At 29.4% G+C, this 26,609-nt stretch overlaps 1 protein-coding gene across 10 annotated transcripts in view; it reads left to right on the top strand.

Moving 5' to 3' along the window:
- Positions 1-9,032: 9,032 nt before the first annotated feature.
- LOC119687727 (CD109 antigen-like) overlaps positions 9,033-26,609 on the top strand; it is a 38,038-nt gene continuing 20,461 nt past the window's right edge. For 8 of the 10 annotated variants that reach the window (XM_038102155.1, XM_038102153.1, XM_038102154.1 and 5 more), the window contains exons 1-5: positions 9,033-9,482; positions 22,125-22,530; positions 22,607-23,532; positions 23,585-23,846; positions 24,979-25,246. In XM_038102155.1, coding sequence (XP_037958083.1) covers positions 9,418-9,482; positions 22,125-22,530; positions 22,607-23,532; positions 23,585-23,846; positions 24,979-25,246 — 1,927 coding nt within the window. In that variant the 5' untranslated portion in view covers positions 9,033-9,417. Of the gene's footprint in view, positions 9,483-22,124; positions 22,531-22,606; positions 23,533-23,584; positions 23,847-24,978; positions 25,247-25,433; positions 25,597-25,931; positions 26,107-26,609 lie in introns of all 10 variants that reach the window. The other 2 variants (XM_038102160.1, XM_038102158.1) reach the window with 2 other exon arrangements.

The raw sequence follows: 26,609 nt of genomic DNA on the forward strand, positions 1-26,609 counted from the left end.
AATTTCATGCCATGAGTTCTTTATTGGACTAACCTCAGTTAAATAATAAAACGTTTTTGCGTATAGCTGAATTCATGGATCTTCTAATTTTTTTTAAGTTAAACTATTAATAATGCGCCTAACAGTTTTGGGGATTGAAATTGTATTCTGGTTGAAATTGGTCCACAATTTGTGAACGTTGTGAAAATATTACAATATAGAGGGGATAAAGGAGGTATCAATTAAAAATTTAAAGTAACCTCAGTAAAAATTGATGATATAGATGGGTGTAAAGATCTCGCCATTTTTTGAAAGCGAACTGAAGCTTTCTCTCTCTAAAAGCCATAAGAAAATCGCTATCTAGAACCGATTTTGTGTGAACAAAAAGAGGCATTTTGGTTGTCTTAAATTATGACGCATGGGAGGAAATTGCTGAGTGAAAGCATCTAATCTTATAGGGAGAAAACCAACATGTGCAGTTATTTGCAGTAACTTGTTATGTGAGTATTAACAGGCGAAAGTTTATTTAAATGTAGACTTGATGTGTACCGTCTGTCCATCCTTAAATGTATTGTCATGTAGTTTGCATCGCAACGATATATCCTGTACCACATAAAACCAGAAGAACCATTACTAGATAGAAACATAAAATATAAGTTATAAGATTTTAAGTGAGGGATAATGCAAATATCTTAAACCTGTATATATATTTGAGATTATACTCCATGTAACACATTGGTTTAGATTGTAATAGTTGTGAATTTGAATACCAATAAATGCTTGGAATAAGAGAAAATGCATTCCATCTTACTTTCTCACATCAACGGATTAATAAGTATGGATGACATCAAATTTGCAATGATTCCTATTTCTCAGACGCGCAGTAGGCAAAATTAAAATTCGTTAATTTTTGCACTTCGAATAATATTAAAATTTAATTTTTTTTAAATATAGTTTTCAAGAAAAGCTTTCTTTTGTATATATTTTGGGTGCCATCAGCTCACCGGAATCTTTCCAAAAGTTTAATATGTCTTATTTATATTATATATTATATATATTATATTATATTATATTATATTATATTATATTATATTATATTATATTATATTATATTATATATTATATATTATTATTACATATATATTATATATTATATTATATATTATATTATATATATATTATATATATATATTATATTATATATATATTTATTTTTATATGTTTATTTTTGATTTGGGGGGTGGTTGTTGCAATGGCCGGAATATTATGAACCTTCACAGACGTTAGTGATATGACACAAGTATTTCATGCTCTAATAAAAAAATTTTTGAAATCGTTGACCATATTTAGGATCAAATCTAGAAAAGTTGTTACCAGTTGTTTGCATTATCAAAGTAAAATTACATATACCAGTTAGCGTTAGATGTCAATGTAACACGTAGATAACTTTGAACATCGATATCTGGAGAACTAAGCTGTATTGACAAAAAGCGTAATGGAAAAAGTTGTCCGGAATATGCGACTTTACTTAATTCCATTTTGATTTCGAAAATTCCTAGATATATAAATTGTGTCTTTAGATTTTTTCAACTTAAATAGTCCATAGAAAGTCGAAGCCAATGGTTTTTAGTTTACTGATCATACTTTCGTTGCATTGAAATTGTTTTTGTAATCATACTAGGTGGATTGATAGTTACTTGACTTCACAACAGCCGGTGGCAACGCTAGAGCAAAATCCGTTATATTTTGTATATGTGGTAAAGTTTTGAACGACAGCTTCATCAAAAAGTTTCGACTTCATCAGATGTTTGGTTATCCTTTAGCAAATAATTGAAATAGTGCACCTATTTATAGTCTTGATTTTTTATAAAATGGAAAAAATTGAATATCGTTTAGTAATAAAATTCCTAAATTTTAAAGAAATAAAGAATGATGCAATCAAATTTTTTCGACGTTAACAATAATAAATTTAAACGTGGCCGTACGAGTGATTTTGATGGAGAGTGTCCGGGTCGTCTAAAAGAGGTGACAACTGAAAAAACATTGAAAAAATTCATGATATTATGTTGGATGGACTATTTGGAAAAATAAAAACAATTACATCAGGCTACTACTGTATATTATTGAATCGATTGAATGAGAAAATTAAGAATAAACGACCATATTTCTTGAAGAAAAAAATTTTATTTTTGTAGTAGAAAGCACCCACATACACATGAATGAAAATTATGGCAAAATTTAATGAATTAAGGTACGAATTGCTTCCTCACCCACCGTGTTCTCCAGATTTAGCTTCCAGTGGCTATGCCTGTGTCCAAACTTGAAAAGATGACTCTAGGGAAAGAGATTTGCATCAAATGATAAAGTGGAATGGGATACTGAGGTATGTTTTGGAGGACTAGATAAATCGTATTATTTAAAATGTGTCCAAATGTTAAAAGATCGTTGGACCGGTGTGTCCAAAAAAAGGATATTGTATTGAAGCGTAAAATATAAGTTTCTAAAAAAAAATGCGTTGTTATTACTTAGGTCGGGTATTTATCAATCCACCTAGTATTGCTAACAGAAATTATATTAGGTGAGGATAGCAAGCATTGGCACGGACTGCTGCAAAATCTGGATTGTTATGAATATATGGAAACAAAAATTTGTTTATGGATACTCAATATTATTTGAAACTTGCTGAAAAAAAATTTATTTCTAATTAAATAATTCTAAGAACCTTAACAATCTCACTTGGTTAAGATGATACCAATTATATATCTCTATAAAAAATGGACTAAGTGTTGAAAATTAAGCTATTATTAGCTTAATTTTCAACAAAAAAAAATATATATATAATTTTTTTTTGTTTCAGGTTGGTTTGAAAATATCTCTTTCGTTGCCATATTTTAATTTTTTTAAAGGAAACTTCTGTATGGAAATATTCTCTATGTGGCAACTTTTTTAAAACCAACATTCATATTATTTGAAATATCTTATTTGCTTTTTGAACGAATTCTATCTTTAAAGAACAAAAGTTGGCTGACGATAAGTGTTCGCTAAACCGAGTTTTCACTGTTATTAGAAAGTTCATATATAATAGTTTATTTCTTCTCATGCTTTTTTTTTAGTTATAGTTTATTTAGAGAGTTTTGGACTGAGCCAATAAAATATTAACAGTATCAATTCTCAATCGACAATTTGTGACCACCAAATCTTTGATTTTCTAGACGTGTTATGCTAGACGTAATAGTTTATTTAGAGAGTTGGCAAAGAACTTTTATTTCTGAATTTGATTTTATCTCTTTTGTGATAACAATGCATTAACCAGTATATGTTAAGCATTAAATATATTGACTATATCACGCCAGGTTCAGTGCAGAAGAAAAGACACATAATTGAAAGACATGTAAATAATTTTGAATAGCTCCAGCAGATTTTATCTGTGACCAATGAAAATATACAGAATAAATACTTCAAAAAACTTAAGTTTTGAAAATTTGAAAAGTTCAGGTTGTTACCATGTGAGACTATTATGCAAATATTTTTTACTGTTTTTTTTTTAATGTGCTATTTACCACGGCGGCATTGAATCAAAATAATTAAATTAAATATTTTGTTCTCAATATTTAGATAAGCTGATAAAATATTTCTTTAGTACAAGTATCTGCTTATTAAAAAGTTCAACATTTCGATGTTGAAACATCTGTCACAGAAAAAGTGCATTAGTACATAAACAAAACAAATATTTGAGGTCTGCAGAAAATATTGCAGATACAATAAACTACAGTGAACTACAGGTAACCTTTTAAAGATTGTTAAACACCTATAGTTTAGTTCTCTGCACCTGCACATGCCTATATAATGTCTTACTGCGTTCTACAGAAGGTCTGTTGTTTAACATTTGTGTATAATCATATACTTGACCTTTAGGAATTAATGCAAATGAACTTTACTTCGACGATTTTTGGAGAGTTAACCCTGTATTTACTCTTGTATTTACTCTTTTTTAATTAAATTATTTCGTATGCATATAGCATTAATATGCACAAATCCTCTCTATACAGAATAAGTCTCTGTATTAGTTCCTGACATCGGTAAATGAATTTCTTCGTTGTTTGATGCACAGTTCTTCATCGCAATATTCATTTCTACAGCTCTACTAAATCCGACATATTCAACATGGACAAGACTTACTAAAATTTCGATATAAAGCATTACAATATTATTATATTATATTACAGCATTATAATTTTCTAATCATGCCTAGTACATTTATTTTTGTAGTTCCACTTTTTGCCACCTTAACTGAATGACATTTATTGTACAATTTTTTTCCAACTTTACTTTACTTCTGTCGATGCAAATAATAATGTATTTAAAATTTGGTGTATATATTCTTATTCTTAACATATGTTACATCTTCTATTAAATACAAATAGAACTTTATTCTAAAAAGTAAAAAAAGGGAACATATATATGACATTTGATTATCTCTGCCATAAGCAGAGAGTTAATGCTAATTTGCGATCCATAAATCAATAAAATCAATAAAAACCTTTAAATTATTTTTGATTAAGAACCTAAATTATCTCTTAAGGTTATTATGTTGATAAAAAGAAATATTGGAGTACAGCTGCAATTAAACATACAATTAAGAAGATTGAGTGCTGTATTACAGCTAATAAATGATACATTACAGCATTAGTATTTAAATTTCTTTACGAACTATGTTAAGCAAATCAATTACTTCAATTACCATACTTGACAATTGCATTCATTTCATATAAATATTATTGGGTTTCGTTAAGGCTTATGGTAGTACCTTTAAAACTATCTATATTAAATTTAAACAGTTATGAATAAATAGTTATCTTTGCAGGATAGAATAGATAGAAATCTCTTATACTCTTATTATTGTAATGTCAAAATAGTTGTATTTCAGAGACCGCCTATATACACGTAGTCCCTTGAAGTATATTATAACAGAAGTCTGTAATTATGTATTTAAAACTGAAAGTTTATTCCGTACTCGGTGAACTTATTAAATAAACCAACAGTAATCTTCCTATAGTCTTATTTGGTTCTCATCTGACTTTCAGTGTGATTGCTTGTTCTCCTGAATGTAGTGTAGGTCTGTAGGGGCGTATATCAAAGTGAAGGATGATTTTTGACATGAGATATATTTAAATTCAAAAAAAGATTTCATAAAATTGATTAAAATAAAAAACGATACATTAATTTGCAAGTAGACGGAATTTTGTTGGAACAGATATTACCTGAAAATAGTTTCACTTTTCACTTTCACCAATTTTATTAAATGGTATATATGTTGTCAATAGTTATATGTTATCATGAAAGAAAAGTATGGAGAGACTTTCAAGTAACGTAAGAAGTACGTATGGAAAAGATTTTTATTATTCAGTTTAATGAATATATAATTATAAATTTCTATGGGTATACAGTATTTATTCTACTTCAAATTCTCTTAACTTCAGTGCTTAAATGTCAATGAGATTGGTATGATATAGTACTATGATGTTACGAGAAGTAACATCATCTTAAATACTATAAATTAATAAATATTAACATATTCAATCTTTTGTTTAAGTTTATTTACTATGGATTTGCAAATCTAAAAGGATTGCATATGAAACCATCGGAAAATAAGGATACCTGATCTGCGACACTATCTTTGTGTCATTGTAGTTTTTGTTTTCGTTGTACTTTTGACTGATAAAAGACTGTAATATTTCATCTTGACATATGAGTGACAAAATTGTCTCAAATACATAGAAGCATCATTTTATAACAAGAGGTACGGGTATGTCAATCGAATCAAGTATGTCTCAGATATTGCTCAAATTATACACTAATTTCTGAGACGATCTCGTATTAAATAAAATTGAAATAAATTAAATTGAGCTGATGCCGTCATTAATCTATGTTTTAATAAAGTATTTCAGATCTCAAAATAGTTCAATACAGAACACAATAGTTTGGAAATTGGAAATAATTCAAGACAAAACTTAAAACACATAACATCAGACTGTCTACTTTATACTCCTTCTGTACAGTAATCCTGGATATTGTCTGGATGTTACTTAATGTGAAGAATATTTTTCATTCGATCGCATCCATTATCATTTTTGTTATTAATTGTGAAGAATCAAAATAATTATTAATTAATGGTAGAAATTCCCAAAAATAAAAAGTAAACAACTCTACATAATAAAATACAAACAGTTTACCTATTATCTGTGGTTTTGTAAACTGACACTTCCGAAAATTTCGAACAAACAAAATTTGTTCCAAGAATCTTAAATCTGCCGAGTAGAAACACGTCTTCTATTTGAAATATTAACAACAAAATTCTTAATTGCTTGCACAATGATAATTAATTATTTAAATAAAAAAATGTTTTTAAATACATTATTTTGTTGTATTTTATTTTTTCTATTTTGTTCTATTATGAGATTGAGTTTTTTTATAAGAGAAATCAAAGCAAAAAGTTCGAAAATATCAAATTGATCTCTACCATAACACGACGGAGATGAGGGATATGAGTCTCTCGAGAGAAAATGATTTGCATATTATGATTATTGAATCGAACACTAAACACTATACACCATACATTTTTTATTATTTATAAAAAAATATACAAATATTGTGACGTCATTAACAGAGGGAATTTTTTAAAATTTAGAAGAGCCTAAGGTCGTGATCACGGCATAATATATTACACGTCATGACAACTCGTTCAAATTGATTTTGTAAATGTTTTTATTTTCTCTTGTTTCGAAGCGTAAGCATCAATTAATATTGACAGATATATTGCGAATACATCATAGACGACATATGAAGTGTGGACATTCCAATATCTGATACTTAATTATGTGTTTCTTTTCTCTGTATAATATATTAAACGCAATAACATTTCTGCTCGATCTACGTTTACATAGCTTAGTTTCGGTGCAGTGGCGTATACAGGGCGGGACTAAGAGACATATTCTTTTCCATTTTACAATATAATCCATATATAATACACTGCAGAAACATTGCCTAAAAATATTTTCTAGTATATCGTCTCCTATCTGGTATAATCCTGGCTACGCCATTTATACAGTTTCATGGATTTCGTACTTACAGAATGAATAGGACACATAGATAGCATTGCGATGTAAGATTTAAATATTTGGTCTGTTATCCAAAAATAATAAATAAATAATTTATTGTATTTTAATGTAATTTGTTCAAGGTTATTGTAATTTTACTTCTTTTTGTTAATCTACCAAATTATTCATCTGATTACATCTGATCATCTAACCGTTATCACAATCAATATCTAGATGAAGGGCTCAGAGTTCCACTCATCGAGGTAAAGGGATAGGTATTGTGGGGATTGTGGCATAAGGCCTGAACATGAGGCATAATCAACATGAGGGATGGAAACTATATTAAGTGAATTATAAGTGTGGTACAATAATTGACGTTTATATTTATTTTAACGTTGCTGCAACATAACAATTATATTTTTTATAAGTCGAAATAATGAAAATACAGATATAAAACTATTTTCGGGTAATCGTTTTCAGTAGTTTTTATCAATTTTCGGTAGATGGTGTAAATTCAGTCGAATATCATTTTATCTCCATGATTTCGATATTTGTTTATAAAATTTGAAGAAAATTTAATAATAATTAAAATAAACTCTGTATCTAAACAAAATATATAGTGTACGTCTATATTATTATTATAAAATCATCTTTGCCAATATTCGTTAAAATAATTTTGTTTGGCAGCAGTTATATGTTAGCTTAATGTACGGTTTCTCTGTAATGTGTGTATTTATCTGACCGCATTTCGTTATTAAAATAAATAAGCTTATTTCTATCTTAGACACACATTATTTTTTTTTTTTTGTTTTTTGTGACAAGGTGAAGTGGAATCTCTACGCACTGACCACAATCCGGCGTCTCGGAAAGTGAGTGTCTGACTCGCACGGGCTAAATCACTCCCCATCATTCCTAGACACCTTGTCCTACCCCGGGACTAAGTTAGTATTACTTCGAGCTAGGACCGCTATTAGTCATTAAAGATTCCATCTGTGTGACCTGCGTGCAGGCCCCGCTACTGATCTTACATATACAACAGTATTTTATTATATTATTATATTAAATAATATTAAAACTTCAACCATTTAAATATCTTTGAATCAATACTAAATCAGTATGGATCTACATTATTATTAGTTATTTGAGAGAAATACGCGAATAAGTAAACATGTAATTTGTTAATAGCTAAGCGGTGTTGAAGAATAGGACGCTAATCATAAAGTAACAAAAGAAAAACCCATCCTGATCATTTTTTGAAGTCTACTTTCGGTACACAGGTTTGAAAATAACTACAAATACATGAACAACAGCAAAAACTTAATCTTGATTTACAGTTAATAACACTTAAGGCGCACCGTGTGAATGGGCTATAATGTAAGTTTATGTTTTGGCAGTAAACTCTTGACTCTAAGGAAGTTCCTTTAACGCAATGATCTTAAATAAAAATATTGGTAAGAAATGGTAAAAAATACGAAAATCGAAGAGGTGAGAACTTAATTAGAATTAATTAAATTAATTAATTAAAGAATTAATAAGAAAAATTAAATACAAGAGTGCAGTTCAGTGGACTTAAATTTCCTTTTAGACGGTGTAAAGTGTTAAAATTGTATAGTGTAGCGCACCGACTTTGTCAGACAACTGGCGAACCGCACGTACCACCGCGAGCGATCATATACATAACTTAGCAGGAATCATCCCGCACCATAAAAACGACAAACATTTTACCCAGATTCTTCCACAAAGTCATTTAATTGATAACAAAGAATACAAGCGAAAGCAAAAGCAAGAGCAAAGCCAATCGCAACAAACAAACAATCAAGCAAATAACAACAAAAACAAAAACAAAAACAAAAACAAAATTTATGAGAAGCACAACAACAAAGCAAATTAAAAAACAACAACACGAAAATAAACAAGATTTCAAAATAAATAAAATACGTACAGTTTCAAAGCTTCGCCTCATTCGCACTCAACTGTCAGCGTGAGCGGACGGCATAAGCTTGAGCACCGACACCGATACCGATACCGGTTTTAGCGCGTTGGACTATAGTCAGTTAACGGCTGATTGAGTTCCTTATTTCTTTAATAATTGTGGTTTCACTACGACAAAAAAAAGCTAATCAATAAAAATTATTTTATAAAAATTCGATAATAAAAACTAAGAGAAAAGTGCGTTGTTATTCGTTTGTGGTTTGTGGTTTGTGGTGGTCTGTGCGAAGACTGTTCTAACTAATTTGTATTGACATTTTCTTTTAATCATAATCATAGCCATAATCATAGTTGTACTAATTATTAATTTAAATATTTTTTAATTCTAAAATCTAACGAAAAAGCCAACAAAATGGCGCGAAAAATACTGCTCGCCTATTGTTTTCTGCAAATCGTGGTATTCGCGCTTGGAGCTGGGTTAGTATTCCAATACCTACTTTTATATACATATTTAATATATACCGAACACTCAAGACTTTAATATTACCTGTGTTTAAACAATATATAATAATACTGTATGTAATAAGTGCTATAGTTCAAGCTAAAGATATAGTTTGAGGTACTAACTGATTTCAACAGGACAAAATGTGATTTGGGTCAAAGCCATTTAATAATAATATATGGAAATACTATATATAATAAGTGCCATAGTTCAAGCTAAGGATATAGTTTGAGGTACTAACTGATTTCAACAGGACAAAATGTGATTTGGGTCAAAGCCATTTAATAATAATATATGGAAATACTATATATATTAAGTGCCATAGTTCAAGCTAAGGATATAGTTTGAGGTATTAACTGATTTCAACAGGATAAAATGTGATTGGGGTCAGAGCCATTTAATAATAATATACGGAAATACTATATATAATAAGTGCCATAGTTCAAGCTAAGGATATAGTTTGAGGTACTAACTGATTTCAACAGGACAAAATGTGATTTGGGTCAAAGCCATTTAATAATAATATATGGAAATACTATATATATTAAGTGCCATAGTTCAAGCTAAGGATATAGTTTGAGGTATTAACTGATTTCAACAGGACAAAATGTGATTTGGGTCAAAGCCATTTAATAATAATATATGGAAATACTATATATATTAAGTGCCATAGTTCAAGCTAAGGATATAGTTTGAGGTATTAACTGATTTCAACAGGATAAAATGTGATTGGGGTCAGAGCCATTTAATAATAATATACGGAAATACTATATATAATAAGTGCCATAGTTCAGGCTAAAGATATAGTTTGAGGTACTAACTGATTTCAACAGGACAAAATGTGATTTGGGTCAAAGCCATTTAATAATAATATATGAAAATACTATATATAATAAGTGCCATAGTTCAAGCTAAAGATATAGTTTGAAGTAGTAATTTTTTGGACAGGAATAAATGTGATTTACTTTCTAAAAACATTGAAAAGGAAAACCTGACAACAGCGAACTATACGTAGATGAGAACATATTCGAATATAGTGCTTAGGTTCATTTGCTTAGATGTAGTTTGATAACATTTTTCTATTCAACACTTCTATTCCAACTTGTTGAATTCAATCATAACGATTTATATTTAAGTGCATTTCTTAGTGTTATATGTTTACCTGAAGCTTAGCGTAGAGGAGTTTAGTTAATATTATATAGAGGTCTTATCCTGTCCACTCTCCAAACAGTGTGCGATTCCTCATTAATATTAATACGTAATTAAGATATTAATAATAGATTATGTTAGCACTGGCCATATGTAGTGTTTAATACTATTAATTAAAAATATAAATTTCCTGACTGCTCAATAAATGTCAATGATTCGAGGTCCATAAAAATCACTTCTTCAATCATAAATTTAAGAACAAATATTTGCAATTTTATCAGTATTTACAAATATAAGTACAAGATTATAAAATATACGCAATGTATTAAAGGATATCCTTTTAAAACTTTTCGGTTACTTTCTGAAGTGAACATTTTCATTCGTGCCGAGAATCATAATTTATACTCCATTAAATGCAATGTAATAATATACTTAAATTTTTATTTTGTTGTATGAGATTTAAAAAATAAGTTAAATTGAAATCGACTTCTTTATTTCCGATATTATTTAAAAAGTATCATATATTCACTACGTTTTTATTTATTTATTTTTAAGTTAAGTTTAAGTTTTATTTATTTATTTTTAACACCATATCAATTGTTACTTTTCTGCCTTCCGTTCCCCTAATGCCTTTCCGATATTACTATTGTAAGCAGTGAAGACATTGTAATTTCAGAAAATGGGTTCCCGGGCAGAAACAAGGATATTTTTATCTATGCATCTAAATCTTGTCTTCAAATGGGCGAACTGCCATTTCGATCTACCATCTTTGAATATATTACTGCCTTATTATAATATATTGAGTGTATTATTTTCTAATTGGAGAATTTATCTATTATATTAAAAAAAATTTATAAAAATTTTTATACAAATGTGGGTTACAATCTTGTGCAGACCCGAGGAATCAACTGTAAAAGCAAAAGCATTTTAAGATCACATGCTCAGTAAATTGAAAATTGAAAAATATCAAATATCGATTATTATAATTTCTTTATATCCACAAATTTACTTACTGAGATTAGAAGACTTTTTTCAGAGTTAGTACAATTGATTTGAAGTTGCCATTGTATTATAGTACGTGTCGTTCCGTTGCGCCGGTACACATTTAAAACCCAAATAGAAGTGTTGAGTGCACTCTATTCATCAATAGAGTCTACAGTCCATAATAGATTTCATATGTGATCTCTACTTTTTTCATTGAGTTAAACTAGTGTAGATTTTACAAACCACAATAGTGGCAATCGGTCAGTCCATACAGTTCTAGTCTCTGCTGTAAAAAATGCAAAATCGACAGAAGTGGTAAAAAGCACATCGATCAACAACAGAATATTCAAGACATCACATAACTTTATCATATTTTCGAGTAAGTCGCCATCATCTTTATCACAAGTCTTGGCTCTACAGTTCGTATTGTGCAACATATTTTATTTAATTTAAGTTTTTATAATTTGAATTGTGAGAACAATATTAAAAATAAATATAGGTTTTTTTCCAACCGGAACAAACACTGTATATTATTATATTGTGGGGGTTTTTTATAATTCTAGAAAATAACAAAAAAAGAATTTTAATCATTGGTTTATTCTTGAGGTACTAAATAATTCCAGTTATTTAATTAATCAATTATTTAATAACAATTTTAATACTTAATTATATCACAATATCTATTTTTATGAATACTATGTAAACTATCTTTAATATTGTATTTGTTAGAAAATTTGAAATCGTAGATCTTTGCTACAGACCGCTTTAGATCTTATAGATCTTATATTAAGTGCATTCTTTTAAATAATATCAAATCTAATCTGCTCTATCAGTTCTATCATTGATTGTTGATTGAATTCTTAGAAATTATATTGTAAGAGTTTGACCCGTTCTCTCTTAAATAACTTTTACAGTTTATAGTAAAATCTGGAGATTAATTAAATTGTTATTTTTCCTTTTACGAATCTTCTGTGTACCTTCAATACTTTGTTGCTATGATAAACAATTTTACTATAAATCGATCGATTCCTAGAATATTTGTTATTATATGATAACAATTCATGACGAATAGATTGTCTAATAAAATGATCTATCTCCTTTCTTTTTTGGCTAATATACTCTGTTTGTTTCAATGTTGCATGATATGATAATACATAATTCAGATGAGATCCGGTAGTTGTGGATACAAAATAGACAGTAATATTGATTTTAATGGAAAAAAGTAATGAAATTGTGTAAAATTAGAAAAAGTAAATCACTCCCTTCTTAGATGATGCAAACTTTAAATATAAGGACGCTGCTTAGTGAAATAATAATAATGTTGTTAGGGAACAGAGGTTTCCAATTGAGTAAAAATTCTACCTTTAATTTGTCTACATGTTTCTAATTACATGTAGAATCAAGTATCCCCTGACTATTGTCAAAACTGAAAGATTACTCAAAACGTTATAAAATGTCCTCTCTACATGGTCCTCTCTACACGTCATTCTCTACATTCTGCACAGTCCCATCCTTTTTAAATAGTAGCGCAGAGAGAGATTAACTTTGTTCTGCTGTTAAATGTGTGTCTTTACAGGGAATTACATTTTAGAATTACATTCTTTGCTTAATGGTAACTTTTCGTGTTGTGTAAATAGTGACACTTTATGCCTATTATAATTACTATCTGGTAAAGTGATTAGCTTGTTATGGTTGACTCCTTTCAGTTAAAGGATGGACTCTGTAGCAACCACGACCAAATCAATTGGTCCTTATATTGGGTTAAGAAATTAGAATGTGAAATTGTTATTAGATTCCTGATAATACAAAAGAGTCTATAAATAAATAAATAAGATAAATATAAAGAAGTTGATGTGGAGAATATGTGGAGTTGAAAAGCACTTTCAAATGCGATTCCTAAAAATTATCTATTGTTACTATTAATTTGTGAAATTAGTGTGTGAAACTGATTACAAAACCAGGTTCCAGTTTCTTGATTTTGGACAATTTTTTGAGATTTATGTTTGATATTCAAATGCAGTAGTTTATTTATTCGAGCGTAATTTATTTAGTTATGAGGGTATATGAGTAGTAAACTATGATAGCAGTTATTAGTAGTTAAACGTGGATAATATGTTAGGTTCTGGAACAGTTTGTAGTGTAATTTGCTGAATTTATTCGTCGTTGTCATTGAATTTGATTTGCAATTGCAATATAATATACATAAGTGATGGAAAATTCTTTCAGGATAATTGTTTAATATTATACTATATGCATCCTATAATATTTTACAATCTTTTCGGCTTTGTTTTTTTTTTTTTTGGGTTGGCAGCTGTCCACTTAGCTCTTGCGTTATGATGATGGAAACATGATTAACTATCGCATAGAATGATAAATATCGTAGTTCTAAACAGCGTTGAGAAGAACAGATGCTTTGATTGCTTGTGCTAAAACACAGTACCCACTTTGCAAATACTCGTAGCTTTCTTATGACTGTAAATATTTAGAAAAACTGGCTCATAGTATCTTTAAGATATCAGTTTTTGTTAGAAATTTGAGTTTAATGTCCCTTGAAATAACTTTGTTGACTAACAGAGCCGGAGGCAGCACTATCTGTTTATCCTTTTTTCACATAAATTGCAGATTTGACATCAGTTAAGAGTATCTACAACCAAAAAAAAAAATAATAAGCTGATAAAAGTAATAATAGTGAGCTTCTAAAAAAACTGATAATAGTGATCTATGATAATATTAGGCTTATTTATTTAACTCTTCAACAGATCTATAAATGAATTTCTCACATTCTTTAATGAAAAAAGGCATATTTTATTAAAAAAGATCTGCTCGTAAACTGAAAATTAAGAAAATGCATTTTTCTACTATTGTTGATAAACACATTCACATAGACACCACATTTCTGGATTTATTTATTTTGATTGATTTATTCGACTCTGCCCCGGTCGTTCAGTTTTGGCTTGGATTTTTGTCGCTATTACAATTCAGCGCGTCTCATCTGAGTATTTGGTCGCTGCAGTTCAAGTTGATTGCCAAGTTGCCTGCCTTAATTATTTATGAAATCTTTTTTTGATGCAAATAAATAATGTTGAATAAAAATTCGAAAAGCTGGGGGGATTAGCAAAATATTTAATAGTTCCTCAATATATCTCTTCTCTACATGCCTTAGTATGTTACGTAGATTAGATGTGCAGAAAGCATTTAGTAATGCGGTAAATTTTAAGATATTGCAAATTTTACTTGAAAATAAAGATATTAGTTAGGAATACAGAATTTAGAACTTGGAACTTGGATTTATATAGTTTTTATTTATTAAGTTATTCTCAGTACCTCGCATTGCAGTTCACGATGCTTGACGAGAGACGCTTAAAAGTTTACTTAGACGTTTTTTGAAAGATGTAGTTACTTGATTTCTTCCATTTGATTTCTTGCATGTACTCAATTTAATAAGAAGAATTATAATATAGACATTTAAAATAAAATAATTAAAGGTGAAGATAGCAAAAAAGACAGAAAATGCTTTATTAACATAAATGACTTAATGTGGATGCTTGTTTTTGTTTTGAATTAGTGACTTATATTGTAGTTCTATAATCAAAAAGTTGGAAAAAAGAAAAATTATAGCTCATCAGTTAAGCACTTTAATTACTGATTGTAATTAAATTTCAGAAATTTTACTATAAGTTACTATAAGTTCTTTTTTCAACAACAGTAACATATAAGTAATATCTATAACTTTTGTACTTGTCTCATTTAGGCAGTTTTGCTCGTTAAGGCCGTTGGTTAGGATAATTTACCATACGAAGAGCTTTCATATAAATGAGCTCATTATAAGTAAATCAACTTATTTAAGGCGAAAAATGTCGAACGCATTCCTCAAAAATGAATTTTCCACAAGGGAATCATCAAAATTTAAAATATTTGTCACATGTTATGTAAAATGTAAACAAACTAGCCATTTTACTTGTACAAGTCAGCTCGTGCTGATCTTAATCTTCTGAATCTTAATTTCATTAACATAAGTAGTTTAAGCCAAACTCCAGTTTAAAAATTCTTCAAAGAGAGCAAAATATCGCCTTCAGAAAATTGAAAAACGTCCAATGGTACATAAGAGGAGCATATATCCATAGAGATCTTAGAGTCGATTGAGTCGAAAAATACATTAAAGTTCATGCACTGAAACTGTTAAATATAATTGACAGTCACAATAACCCAACACTCAACAACCTAAAAATAAAGCGAAATCTGATACACACTTCTCGCTTCTCTTCCATCTTGTTAATCTGCCCCTTTCCTGTTGTTCTGCATAACAAGTCATTTGAAGTAGTATTTTTCCAAGTTTTTGGGCACCTAACTGATCCTCTGTATATCGGGTATGAAATTATTTTGAACAGCCGGCCAATAAGCGAGAGTTAGAGAGAATACTTTTCATTTGAGTACTTAAAAGATTAAATATTATCCTTTCTCTACTTTCACATATTGGGAACAGATTTTTTACCCCGGTATCTCAATATTATTTTAAATCTATTTTTCAGAATCCATCCAACTTTAATTAACTTCTGTTAAGTTTGATTTACGTCTGTAAAAGTTTCTTATATAAAAGTATGTATTGTCATATATTTGTTGATGGACATATAACAAAGTATTCGATGGCTAGCTATGCAGTTATAGGAAATCCACTTCTTCGATTAGTTTATTTTGTATGAATAACCGGAAAATGTGATTATAATCCGTGTTTCGGTGTTTGATGTAGAAACAAAGCTTACTTTTGTCTATTAAAAAAGATTTTTTGAATAGATTTTCTATTTGTTATTAAATATTTTTAAATAGATATTCATTTTTCTGTAAAGTTTTTTAAGGCAGATTATTAGTTTCTGCTAAGAATAGTGTTTAGACTATATAATTTATGATATATAGCACCAAGTTTATAATTTATAACTTGTTATATTTAATATAAAGCCCTGAAATTATTTACGAAAACTGACAGGCTTACCAACACCGCATTATTGAATCTCCAAATGGTTACAGGCTCCTCGGGGAGGTATGCAGATCTGTCAGTTATGGCTTAGTCTGATGAAGTGATGAACAATAATCCAGTCAAGGCGTAGAGAGAGGTTATGAAGAAACCTCGCAATTAATAGAGAGTAAAAGTGCTTAAGTGCACTGACTCAACTAGTGTCAACATAATAATAATAATATTATACATAAACATTGTTTCATAGTTTGATACTATTTAGAAGTGAATAATATGTTAGTGAGAGTGACGCGTCTTTATGACGAAAATAAACTATTTAAAAGTTAGACGGATTCGAATAGCAAAGAAAAGACAAGGACAAAAATTTATTTAATTTATTGAAATTTGGCTGGCCATATTATTTGGATGAATAATATAATGTTTACTACTCAAAGCTTAAGATACAATTTTAAAAAACTATTTGTTGAAATATTTTTACAAAGTTTGCTTCTTCATACCATATATAAGTCATACGTTCTTTTGTAGACAAAGATAACTTGTCTCTTCGTATATTTACATTTATTTATATCTGTTTTGTTTGAAATGTTGTGTATTTGCACTTCAGTACTTTGTTTAAGTCTCTGAAAGTTTTTTTTAATTATTTATATACTATTTTTTTTTGCTATTAGCATTTAATGATGTTTTTAAGTTTTTACTTTTTTCAAGTAAAGCAATGATTAACATTAAAGTGTGAAATAAACTTGCTTGCAAAGCCAGTGAGTCGCAGAATTCTGAAACTGCACCAGTCGCAAGTATCTACAGCCTCTTCATGTAAACTTTGTATCTGTCAGATCAAATTTATGACCAACAAAATTCCTAGAAATAAACTCTTTCGACTTCGACCACGACTTCGAAGTGGCTAAATTTAACTGCTATATATTGTTTAATTTAAAAATTATAAGTAAAAGATATAGATCAGAAATGAAGCTTATGCATATATATGTATATTATGTGTGCGAGGAAATTGTACGTGTTTTAAAATTAATTACAATAATTTATTCTAAAAAAAACTGACTTTTATGCTCTGCATAATTTAGGTTTTTTAATTCGTGTGAGCTGACAAAAAACGTTACTAAGATAAAATATTTTATTTGCTTTCTAAATATGTAAATAAATATTTATGTTCACACAGGCTGGAATAAATGAAAAATTTAAATTTTTATTTTAATTTTGAAACAAAATTTGTTTTAATTTAATTAAATATGCGCCATCTGGAAGCATCAATTATGATAAAGATGCTTTGTTCGAGATAAAAATACATTTTTAAATTTTTCGATGCTTTTCGATGCTTTTCGATTTTTTTTAATCATTTAAACTTTTTTTGCTTTACCAAAATAATTTTATGTTCTTAGACTAAAATAAACCATACAGTGAAAGCTCTCCATAAGCGAGAAGCTGCAACTTTTATTTATGTTAAGATACTTAACATGGCTTTCCTTTATAGTTGATATGCAACTTAAATGAGTTTTTTGGAAGCTGGAGATGGTAAAAGATATGTGGATAAAAGATAGAAAGAGAAAAACCTAAGTGGACTCTTGAATCACGATACATTAAAAATGCAAATAAAAATCAAGTACTGTTTGTTCTAACTAAACGGACAGAAAGGTCAAGTCGGGTGAAAAGAAGAGCTAGACAGCTACAGTTATCAACTGCTCCGACTGGCAGTTACCATCCATTAAACATTAATCGACTAAATTATTATCCACTAAATGAGTGCATGAAGAAGATATAGGAAACCATGCCTTCGACATTATTGTTTTACCAGATAGAGTGGTATCATGTTTAACTATTTCATCTCATTTAAATTATTCCCTTTCAAAACTAAACTAGACATTCGCCGTGTTTTATTTTTAGAGTACATATAAATGCGTCGGTGCTAGTATTTGCAAGTCAGTATTATATAAATTATTTTTTTTAATAGTTCAAAACTAGTCAAATTACATTGTAAGGTGCTTCTCCACCACTCCACCAACTTTACTAGTTTGAACGCTGTTCCTGTTTTTTCCAAATTTACGAAAAAACACGACTTTCTGGAAAGATATTTTAAGCAAATTCAAGCGTAGTCTCTGCATCTAATGAATGCAAGACTTTTCAGAAACTTGAAGAATCTTATTTTTAAGAAAATGTAAAAGAATTGAACTAGCATTGCAGCAAATCTATAGAGCCCAAAAGAGAACGATTTGAACTTCTTTCGTTTATCACTGGCCTATTGAACAGGTTTCGAATAGATTGAGGTTGATTTAAACACCCAATTCCCACTTGGTATTAAGTTTACAGCCCTAAGAGCAGTGATTCAGAATTGTGCTAATTTCAACTCCTTTAAATGGATCTACACTGACAGTTAAGCACGAATGGGTATTCAGTTTGACGTTTCTGGCAAACTATAACACTACGCTGCAACTATTAGGAAATCTATTTTATAAAGAGGTTCTTCCAACAGTAGTGAACTACAACAACAAAAATTCATTTTAGGTATATTATATTAATTAATTGAATTTTTGGCTGACCATACAGCTGTTAAGAGTATTGCCAAACACCCATAATCAGAGGTCTTGGAAATAATTATGGTATTTAATTATTCTTGAATAATTTTTTTTTGTTTTTTTGAGACTGCAAGTACCAGGAATCGAACTCCGTTTTATATAGAATTTGCTATACATCACTATACATCATATAGTAACTACATGGTTACATTTGTTTACATACAGACCGATTATCTGTATGTCGTATTATAACAAAAATAAGACAAAGTTGATGTAATAAAAATAAATTTTTTATTCAATTCAATTTTACGTAAAATTATTTTGAATTAATATTTTAAATGAAGTACTAATGATTGATTTTGACAAATTATTGCTTTTTAAATTTTGACAGTTTCAAGTACTTACAGAACGTCGTTAATGGGCGCCATAAACCCTGATTATTAATCATTGTAATTTTTTTCATAGATTTTAATTATACGTTGTAATTATAGATAAAAATGAATTAAACTATTTATTCTAAGAAACAAAACAAAAATGTTTTCTCCTAGAAACATAAAAAATTGGAAAAATTCATTATAAAAAGTTGTTCTAAAAACAAACAAAAGATAAGAAACATTAAATTAACATTTATTAAGATTTATTTAAACAATTAGTTCTACTGATATACAACAAATGAAAAACAAAAATAAAAAAAATTAAAAAATATATTAATAATGTATGTGGTTTATTACAAAGAAACACGATTTGCAAATTAGCTATAACTTATAACTTATAGATGATTGTTTGTTGTGGGAATTCCCCGTCAAGTTGTTCATCATTACGGCCAATACGATCATCATCATCATCATTAGCATAGAATATTCATTGTATTGAGTACATACAATGCGAGATAATAGTTTGCTTTTGAAGAATGATGACTCTAGGCAATTGTTTATGGGTGCCGGCAAATTCAGCCAAATCAGTAAATTGTAAATTTTAGTTATACTCATAGTCAATTATGAAAAATTATTTACTTAAATTTATTTTTCACACAAACTCGTACAGGCGAATATTTCATTCGATTTAATTTAAATTGAATTGTAAACAAAGTTTGTTGTGGTTTCATGCCCTTGAGCTTGATAAGCAGTCGCTCTCAGTGACCGGGTTACGTGCTTACAGTTCATAATCGCGACTATATAGACACAATGCATCAGCTAAAATCTTGTCTATCTAATATTAAATGCCATATGCCATATACCAAACAAATGGGATTCTATCTTACTCTGATTACAGAACTATTAGAAAGTCCATCAAAATGAATATGAACCTTGTAGAATTGTATCTTCCGTTATGAGCACAAGTTAATACAAAGTTTTTATCTGATATTCGAAGAAGAAAACAAAAAAGATTCAAACTAATATCAACATAATATACATTTGATGTATTCTGATGAATTATGGTAATTTAGTAATACTACATTTACACTAAAAACCTGATCTGTTCACACCGCAAATCTGAATTTTATATTAACTTTATCTTAATTTTATTTCTCTTGATTGGATTGATTTCTTGGCAATGATATTTTTCATTCATTATGTATTTTTCATTCTTATTTTAAACACATATTCCTCATTAAACTATGTAAATGTGAACTAGATGAATAGTTCGTTCAGTTCATCATCATTGTCAGATCATCATTAGTTGAAACACAGCTATTATTGACTGCAGTAGCCCATCCTACTAAAATGTCGACAACAGTTTTGATAATTCTTGATCCTGTAGCCAACTATATCGGTTGCTATATCGTGAGTTGGGTATAATGGATATATACGTATACGTACGTATACGTAAAATTGGTTAAAATAAATTCAACTTTTGGAGATGATAACATTGTTATTAATTACAACGCTGTGGTAATTAGTCAGCTGTCAATCAATTTGCTTACAGTAAGCAATTCACATATATCAGTTGTAATTATTATTTTTAAAAGACAGAAACAGAAATTTGTGGCTATATTTAAAATACTAGAAAATTTAATAAATCACTTTGATTTGGAAATACGCACAAAATTTTTTTAATTAATGAAACAGAAATACCAAAGAGTCAAAAACTCTGAAAAAATATAGGTCTAAATAGTTGATTGGATCAGATTCACACAATATATACACATCGTGTAAATATGTGGTGAAAATATTGTTAATTTATAATCATTCTAATCGTGTAATGTCAATAGACCTTAGAGTTTTCACACAAAGTGCGTTTTTTTAAAGGGGCAGCTCGTTTAAGTGGACAGTAGTACTAGTTCTGTCGATATCTGTTCAAGAGAGCTTTAAATGTGTATGCTCACAGCAAAAGTTGCAGGTTTTATAGTAACATACATGCTTTTTAGCAGCACTTATTAGCTCAGAAGCTCAAATTTTTAATTTTGTCATTTATTTTCTTTTCTTTCCATTTACACTGGTCCATCTTTATAGATATTTTTATAAATACATATGACTGATAGCTTGAGGCGATTAAGGAAATAAAATATTTTTTTTTCTTCTTGTACTAAAAATACCTAGAGAAAGCAACAAATCAATCTTTGATAATACGCTTCACTGCCGAAGGTTATCAAATAAAATTTAATTGCATTATAAATTCGAACCATGTGTCTACATACATACATATACATTAAAAGAAATTTAACTTAATATACTTCAGGTCATACATAGTTTATGTATTCTATATAGATTTAATTTCATTATATTTTAAATAATTTTTTAAAAATTCTTGCGTTTAAGCAAATATAGAAACTACTATGACACTGCTTGCACTTGATAGATAAGACCTAGGAAAGCTGACTTTGACTAAAATTACCGCTTGACAATTACTTAGTACATTATTTATTTATTATTTTTAATTAATTTGATTAAAGATTGTAGTTTTAAATAAAAAAAATAAACATTTTTTTAATTATTGATAGAAAGTCACTTTTCATTATTTTTCTAAAATATTTTTAATTTTTTAACTTTTAGAATTTACTCTGTAGTGGGTCCTGGTACCATACATTCCAATTTCAAATACAGCGTGGCTATTTCTCTACATAAAGCCGAAGGCCCGGCAAAAATTCAGGTTGGCATCACTGGTCCATCTTATAATGAAAGTAAAATCGTACAAGTCGATCCTATGTCTACTAAGACAGTGGACTTTGATGTGCCAAACTTAAGTAGTGGCGAATACAACTTAACATCAGTTGGTTTGTCTGGAATCACATTCGAGAATAGCACTTCACTGAATGTAGCAGATAGCAAACCATCAATATTCATACAAACCGATAAAGCCACTTACAAACCTGGAGATCTTGTACAGTTTCGTGTTATATTCCTGGATGAAAACACGCGTCCAGCTAAAATTAACACGCCAGTCAATATAGAGATAAGTGTAAGTATTGTTTTCTCAGTTAAACTTACAGAATTGCATTATAATGATAATTTAAATTTTTTTCATGCTTCCGCAGGACGCATTAAAGAATATTTTAAAACAAATAAAAAATGTTAAATTCACGAAAGGAGTCTACACTGATAGCTTCCCGTTATCAGCCGAGACTGTACTTGGTGACTGGACAATTTCAGTTTACAATAACGGCGAAAAAGCTGAGCAGAAAGTGTTCGAGGTAGCCAAATATGTGCTACCAAAATTCGACGTGACTATTGATACAGCTAAAGATGTTGCCATACCATCTAATGTCATTAAGGCAACTGTGCGCTCAAAATATACTTACGGAAAACCCGTTAAGGGTAAGGCCGTTATTTCTGTAAGCCCCTCATACCATTATTATGGAAGCTTCAATGATAATTTGGTTGCTGAGAAGACCATTGATGTCGATGGTAAAGGACATGTTGAATTTGATTTAACGAAAGATTTGCGTTTATCAGCTGATCGCTCTTATGTACCACCATTAAATATTCTCGTTGTTATGGAAGAGGCTTTGACTGGAAATAAACAGAATACTTCAACTACTGTAAATTTGCATATAGAAACTTATCGTATTGAAGGTGTTAATACGCCTTATAGTTTCCATCCCGGAAAACCAGTTGTTTTTACTATAGTCGTTAAAAATTTAGATGGTACACCAGTGCAAGATACCAAAAATAGTGCTAAGTTATTAGTTGATTCACCAAGGGGTTATTTCCATCGTACTTGGATACCAACCGATATGAGTCTTGTTTCGCCTGTACCAGAACCTCCAACAATGGAATTTGAGTCTAAATTAGATAAAAATGGCATGGCTACATTTGAATTTACACTTCCCACCAACGCTGTTAGTTATTACTCAGTGAGAGCAAAATACCTTGACTCAAACGCTTACTTATCTTCTCTATCGCAATATAGTGCACCGGTAGAGCAAGTCGAAAAACTAAAAATTACCGTAACACCAGAAAAGTAAGCAAAATAATTTCCCTTCAAGTTTCATTTATTTATTTTTTTTATTTAGGCCTCATTTGAAAGATAATGTCACGGTAGAAGTGTTGTCGAAAGAAAGAATTCCTTATTTTGTGTACACGATTGTAGGACGTGGTAACATTTTGAAAAGTGAACACGTAGAAGTTCCTGAAGCTTCTAAGTCACATAAATTCACAATTGTGCCTACATTTGAAATGATGCCCAAATTCAAGATCTTAATACATTATGTCTTTGAAAACGATCTGCAATTTGAAGAACATACTGTTAATATGGAGAAAGGCTTTGAAAATTCAGTAAGTTTTTTTAAGATTTTCAATTAAAATTATAATAATAATATATATTAACATTAAAACAATATTCTCATGTAAGATTGAGTTCTCCACCCTTTATAAGAGGAACTATATAAACTATGTGATTATGGAACAAGAATGAAAAAAGATAATCTACTTACAGTTCCGTCAGTTAATATGAAGGAACTGTATGACAATATTTGTCTTTATAGAGACTTATTTTTAATAGATAGATAAAGTAATATTTATCTATTGCTTGAAAAATATTATTAAAAAAAAAAATGCAGTCTTAAAAATATATATTTTTACAAATATTGAAGTCTTAACTTATATTTCCCAATCAGTTGGATGTATTTATTTAAGAATTTAAAAATTTTATTATATAAATTAATTTCTTTTGGCGGTTTTTAAAAAAATATATTAGACAGGTTACTATGTTTGTATATCGAAAGTCAGTTCCAGACCCTAAGAATTAAATCATCTCTACTACATAGCAAAAACTCCGACACTTCTCTTAGACTTTGTAAAAGGAATGGTTGAAATCCACATTGTTAGTAGGAGAATGGTAGGAAATGGAAGAGGATAGGAAAATTAACAGAGGGTGATACTTAAGATAGATTTGTATGGTTAAGCCAAAAATCGAACTGTGAAAGACGTCATATGGTGCATAGCTGCAATTGAGGTAAAATTTGAAATAAATAGACTTTGAGAGAGGTGGCCACAACCGAATTTAAGGTAAACTGGAACAATTTAACTTATGATGCACAGAGTTTTTCTTAGAAAATGTTAGTTGAAGGGTTAATGCAACCCTAGTATCAACGCATGTGAAGTATAGAAGATAATTCTACACCGATAAGAAACACTGATAATTATTGTATCTAATATTTTCTTTATTGTGTTGGTTATAGCAAGTTAAATACAAGTTACAAACGGAGGGATACACATTTAGAGGTACAGAAATCTATACTGCGAAATTAATATAAGTTGTAGACTAAACTTAAGCTGAGCCCGTTTCAAAAGAAACGATAAAGTTATTGTCAATGCTTAAAATACATTTCAAATTTGATATATAAATGTGTCTGTATAAAACTCGAATCTTATTTTTTAAGAGCTAAAATGTTTGACCTATTTTTAGATTGCCATTTCTGCACCAGTTGAAGTAAAGCCTGGTGACGATGTGAAACTTGATGTACAAACGGATCCAGATTCATATGTTGGATTATTAGGCGTTGATCAAAGTGTGCTGTTGTTAAAATCTGGCAATGACATAAAGAAGGATGATGTTTTCAATAAAATAGAAGGCATCGACACAAGCACACCATGGATGCGTGGTTATGGACGGTACCCTGGACAGCAAACCGGTTTGGTAACAATGACTAATGCTAATTATCCTTACAATCATGGTAAGTATTTTTTTTTTTTGATTTTACATCTATCTTCTAAATTACTACGAATAGATAAAATTAAAGAGAAAAAAATTAAGAGCAGAAAAAACTTTTGTGAAATTATCGAGATATTATAAATGTAAATTTTTTACATTTTATTATTGAATTGATTTGCTACTCGTTTTGTATTTCGAACTCCACATAGAGACACTTTATTATGAAGATGGTTTTTTGAATGATGAACCCGTCTACTATGCTGGAATACCAGAAGCAATACCTCACACTATTGAAACTGCGGATATTACCGTGTCTAGTACGCGAATACGAAAAGATTTTATTGAAACTTGGATTTGGCATAGTGTTGATAGGTTTGTCAAGTGATTCTTGTGCAGCTTAGAATGAAATAAGCGGCATTTTTTACTGACACGTATTACTGCAGTACGGTGATGGATATATGTATGCGGATTGAGGCTAGACTATTTTACTAATGTCAAAAAAAAAAGAAAAAAAAACAAAACATATTAAAATTTAAAATGTATCTGAACAGAACAGATTTAAAGATAACAAAACCTAAACTTTTTTAAAAGAAGAGCTTAAACATTAGTATTACGTGGTTCACGATTCTGACATAAGTAGTGTTTGCAAACATTTGTAATTTTGTTTAAATAAAACTTATTTGATAGTATCTTAGTACAATTGAAAGTTTCAGGAATGGTTTTTGTAAATTACAAGGATGAAGTAGACTCCGAATCATCCATAGATCGTTATGATTCAGACATAACCAGTTTCGCAGACCACGTTGAAGAATCGAATTTAAAAATACGTAAAGATTTTTCGGAAACATGGATTTGGCTTCAACATCACTATGTGAAAAATCGGTTAGTTTTCTTTTTTTTTTTGGGATAGAGTGGTTGAGCTAGTCCTCTAAGATATCACAAAAATTGTGTACAATCGTAGACAATCGTATCCAATACACTATATCTCTACCACTAACTGCACAATTCTTCCTTTGGACTGTGGGTGAAATATTTAAGTAAAGCACAAATTATTTTATGAGTGCTAAACTATTTTATCGAGCACTGCTCTGTACAGAATCTTACTTTGCTGTCGTTAGTTAGTATTTGTATAAATGTATTGTACTTAATAAGTATTATTTAAAACAGTTTTTTTGCATGTCAGCACTAATAAAAAGTAATTACTAAATACACAATTGGCTGTTAAGAATATTAAACTAAATACACGTAAAATACAAGAAAATATGAATAAAAATACCCAGGGTTATTTAATAGATAACACATCACTTAATAAGTCATGTGACTGACACACAGATGGCGCTGTTATTGTCAAATCCCTATGACGTTTATGAAGTAAGTAAGTCAGG

The sequence above is a fragment of the Teleopsis dalmanni genome, chromosome X, assembly GCF_002237135.1.
Source record: "Teleopsis dalmanni isolate 2A chromosome X, ASM223713v2, whole genome shotgun sequence".
NCBI lineage: Eukaryota > Metazoa > Arthropoda > Insecta > Diptera > Diopsidae > Teleopsis > Teleopsis dalmanni.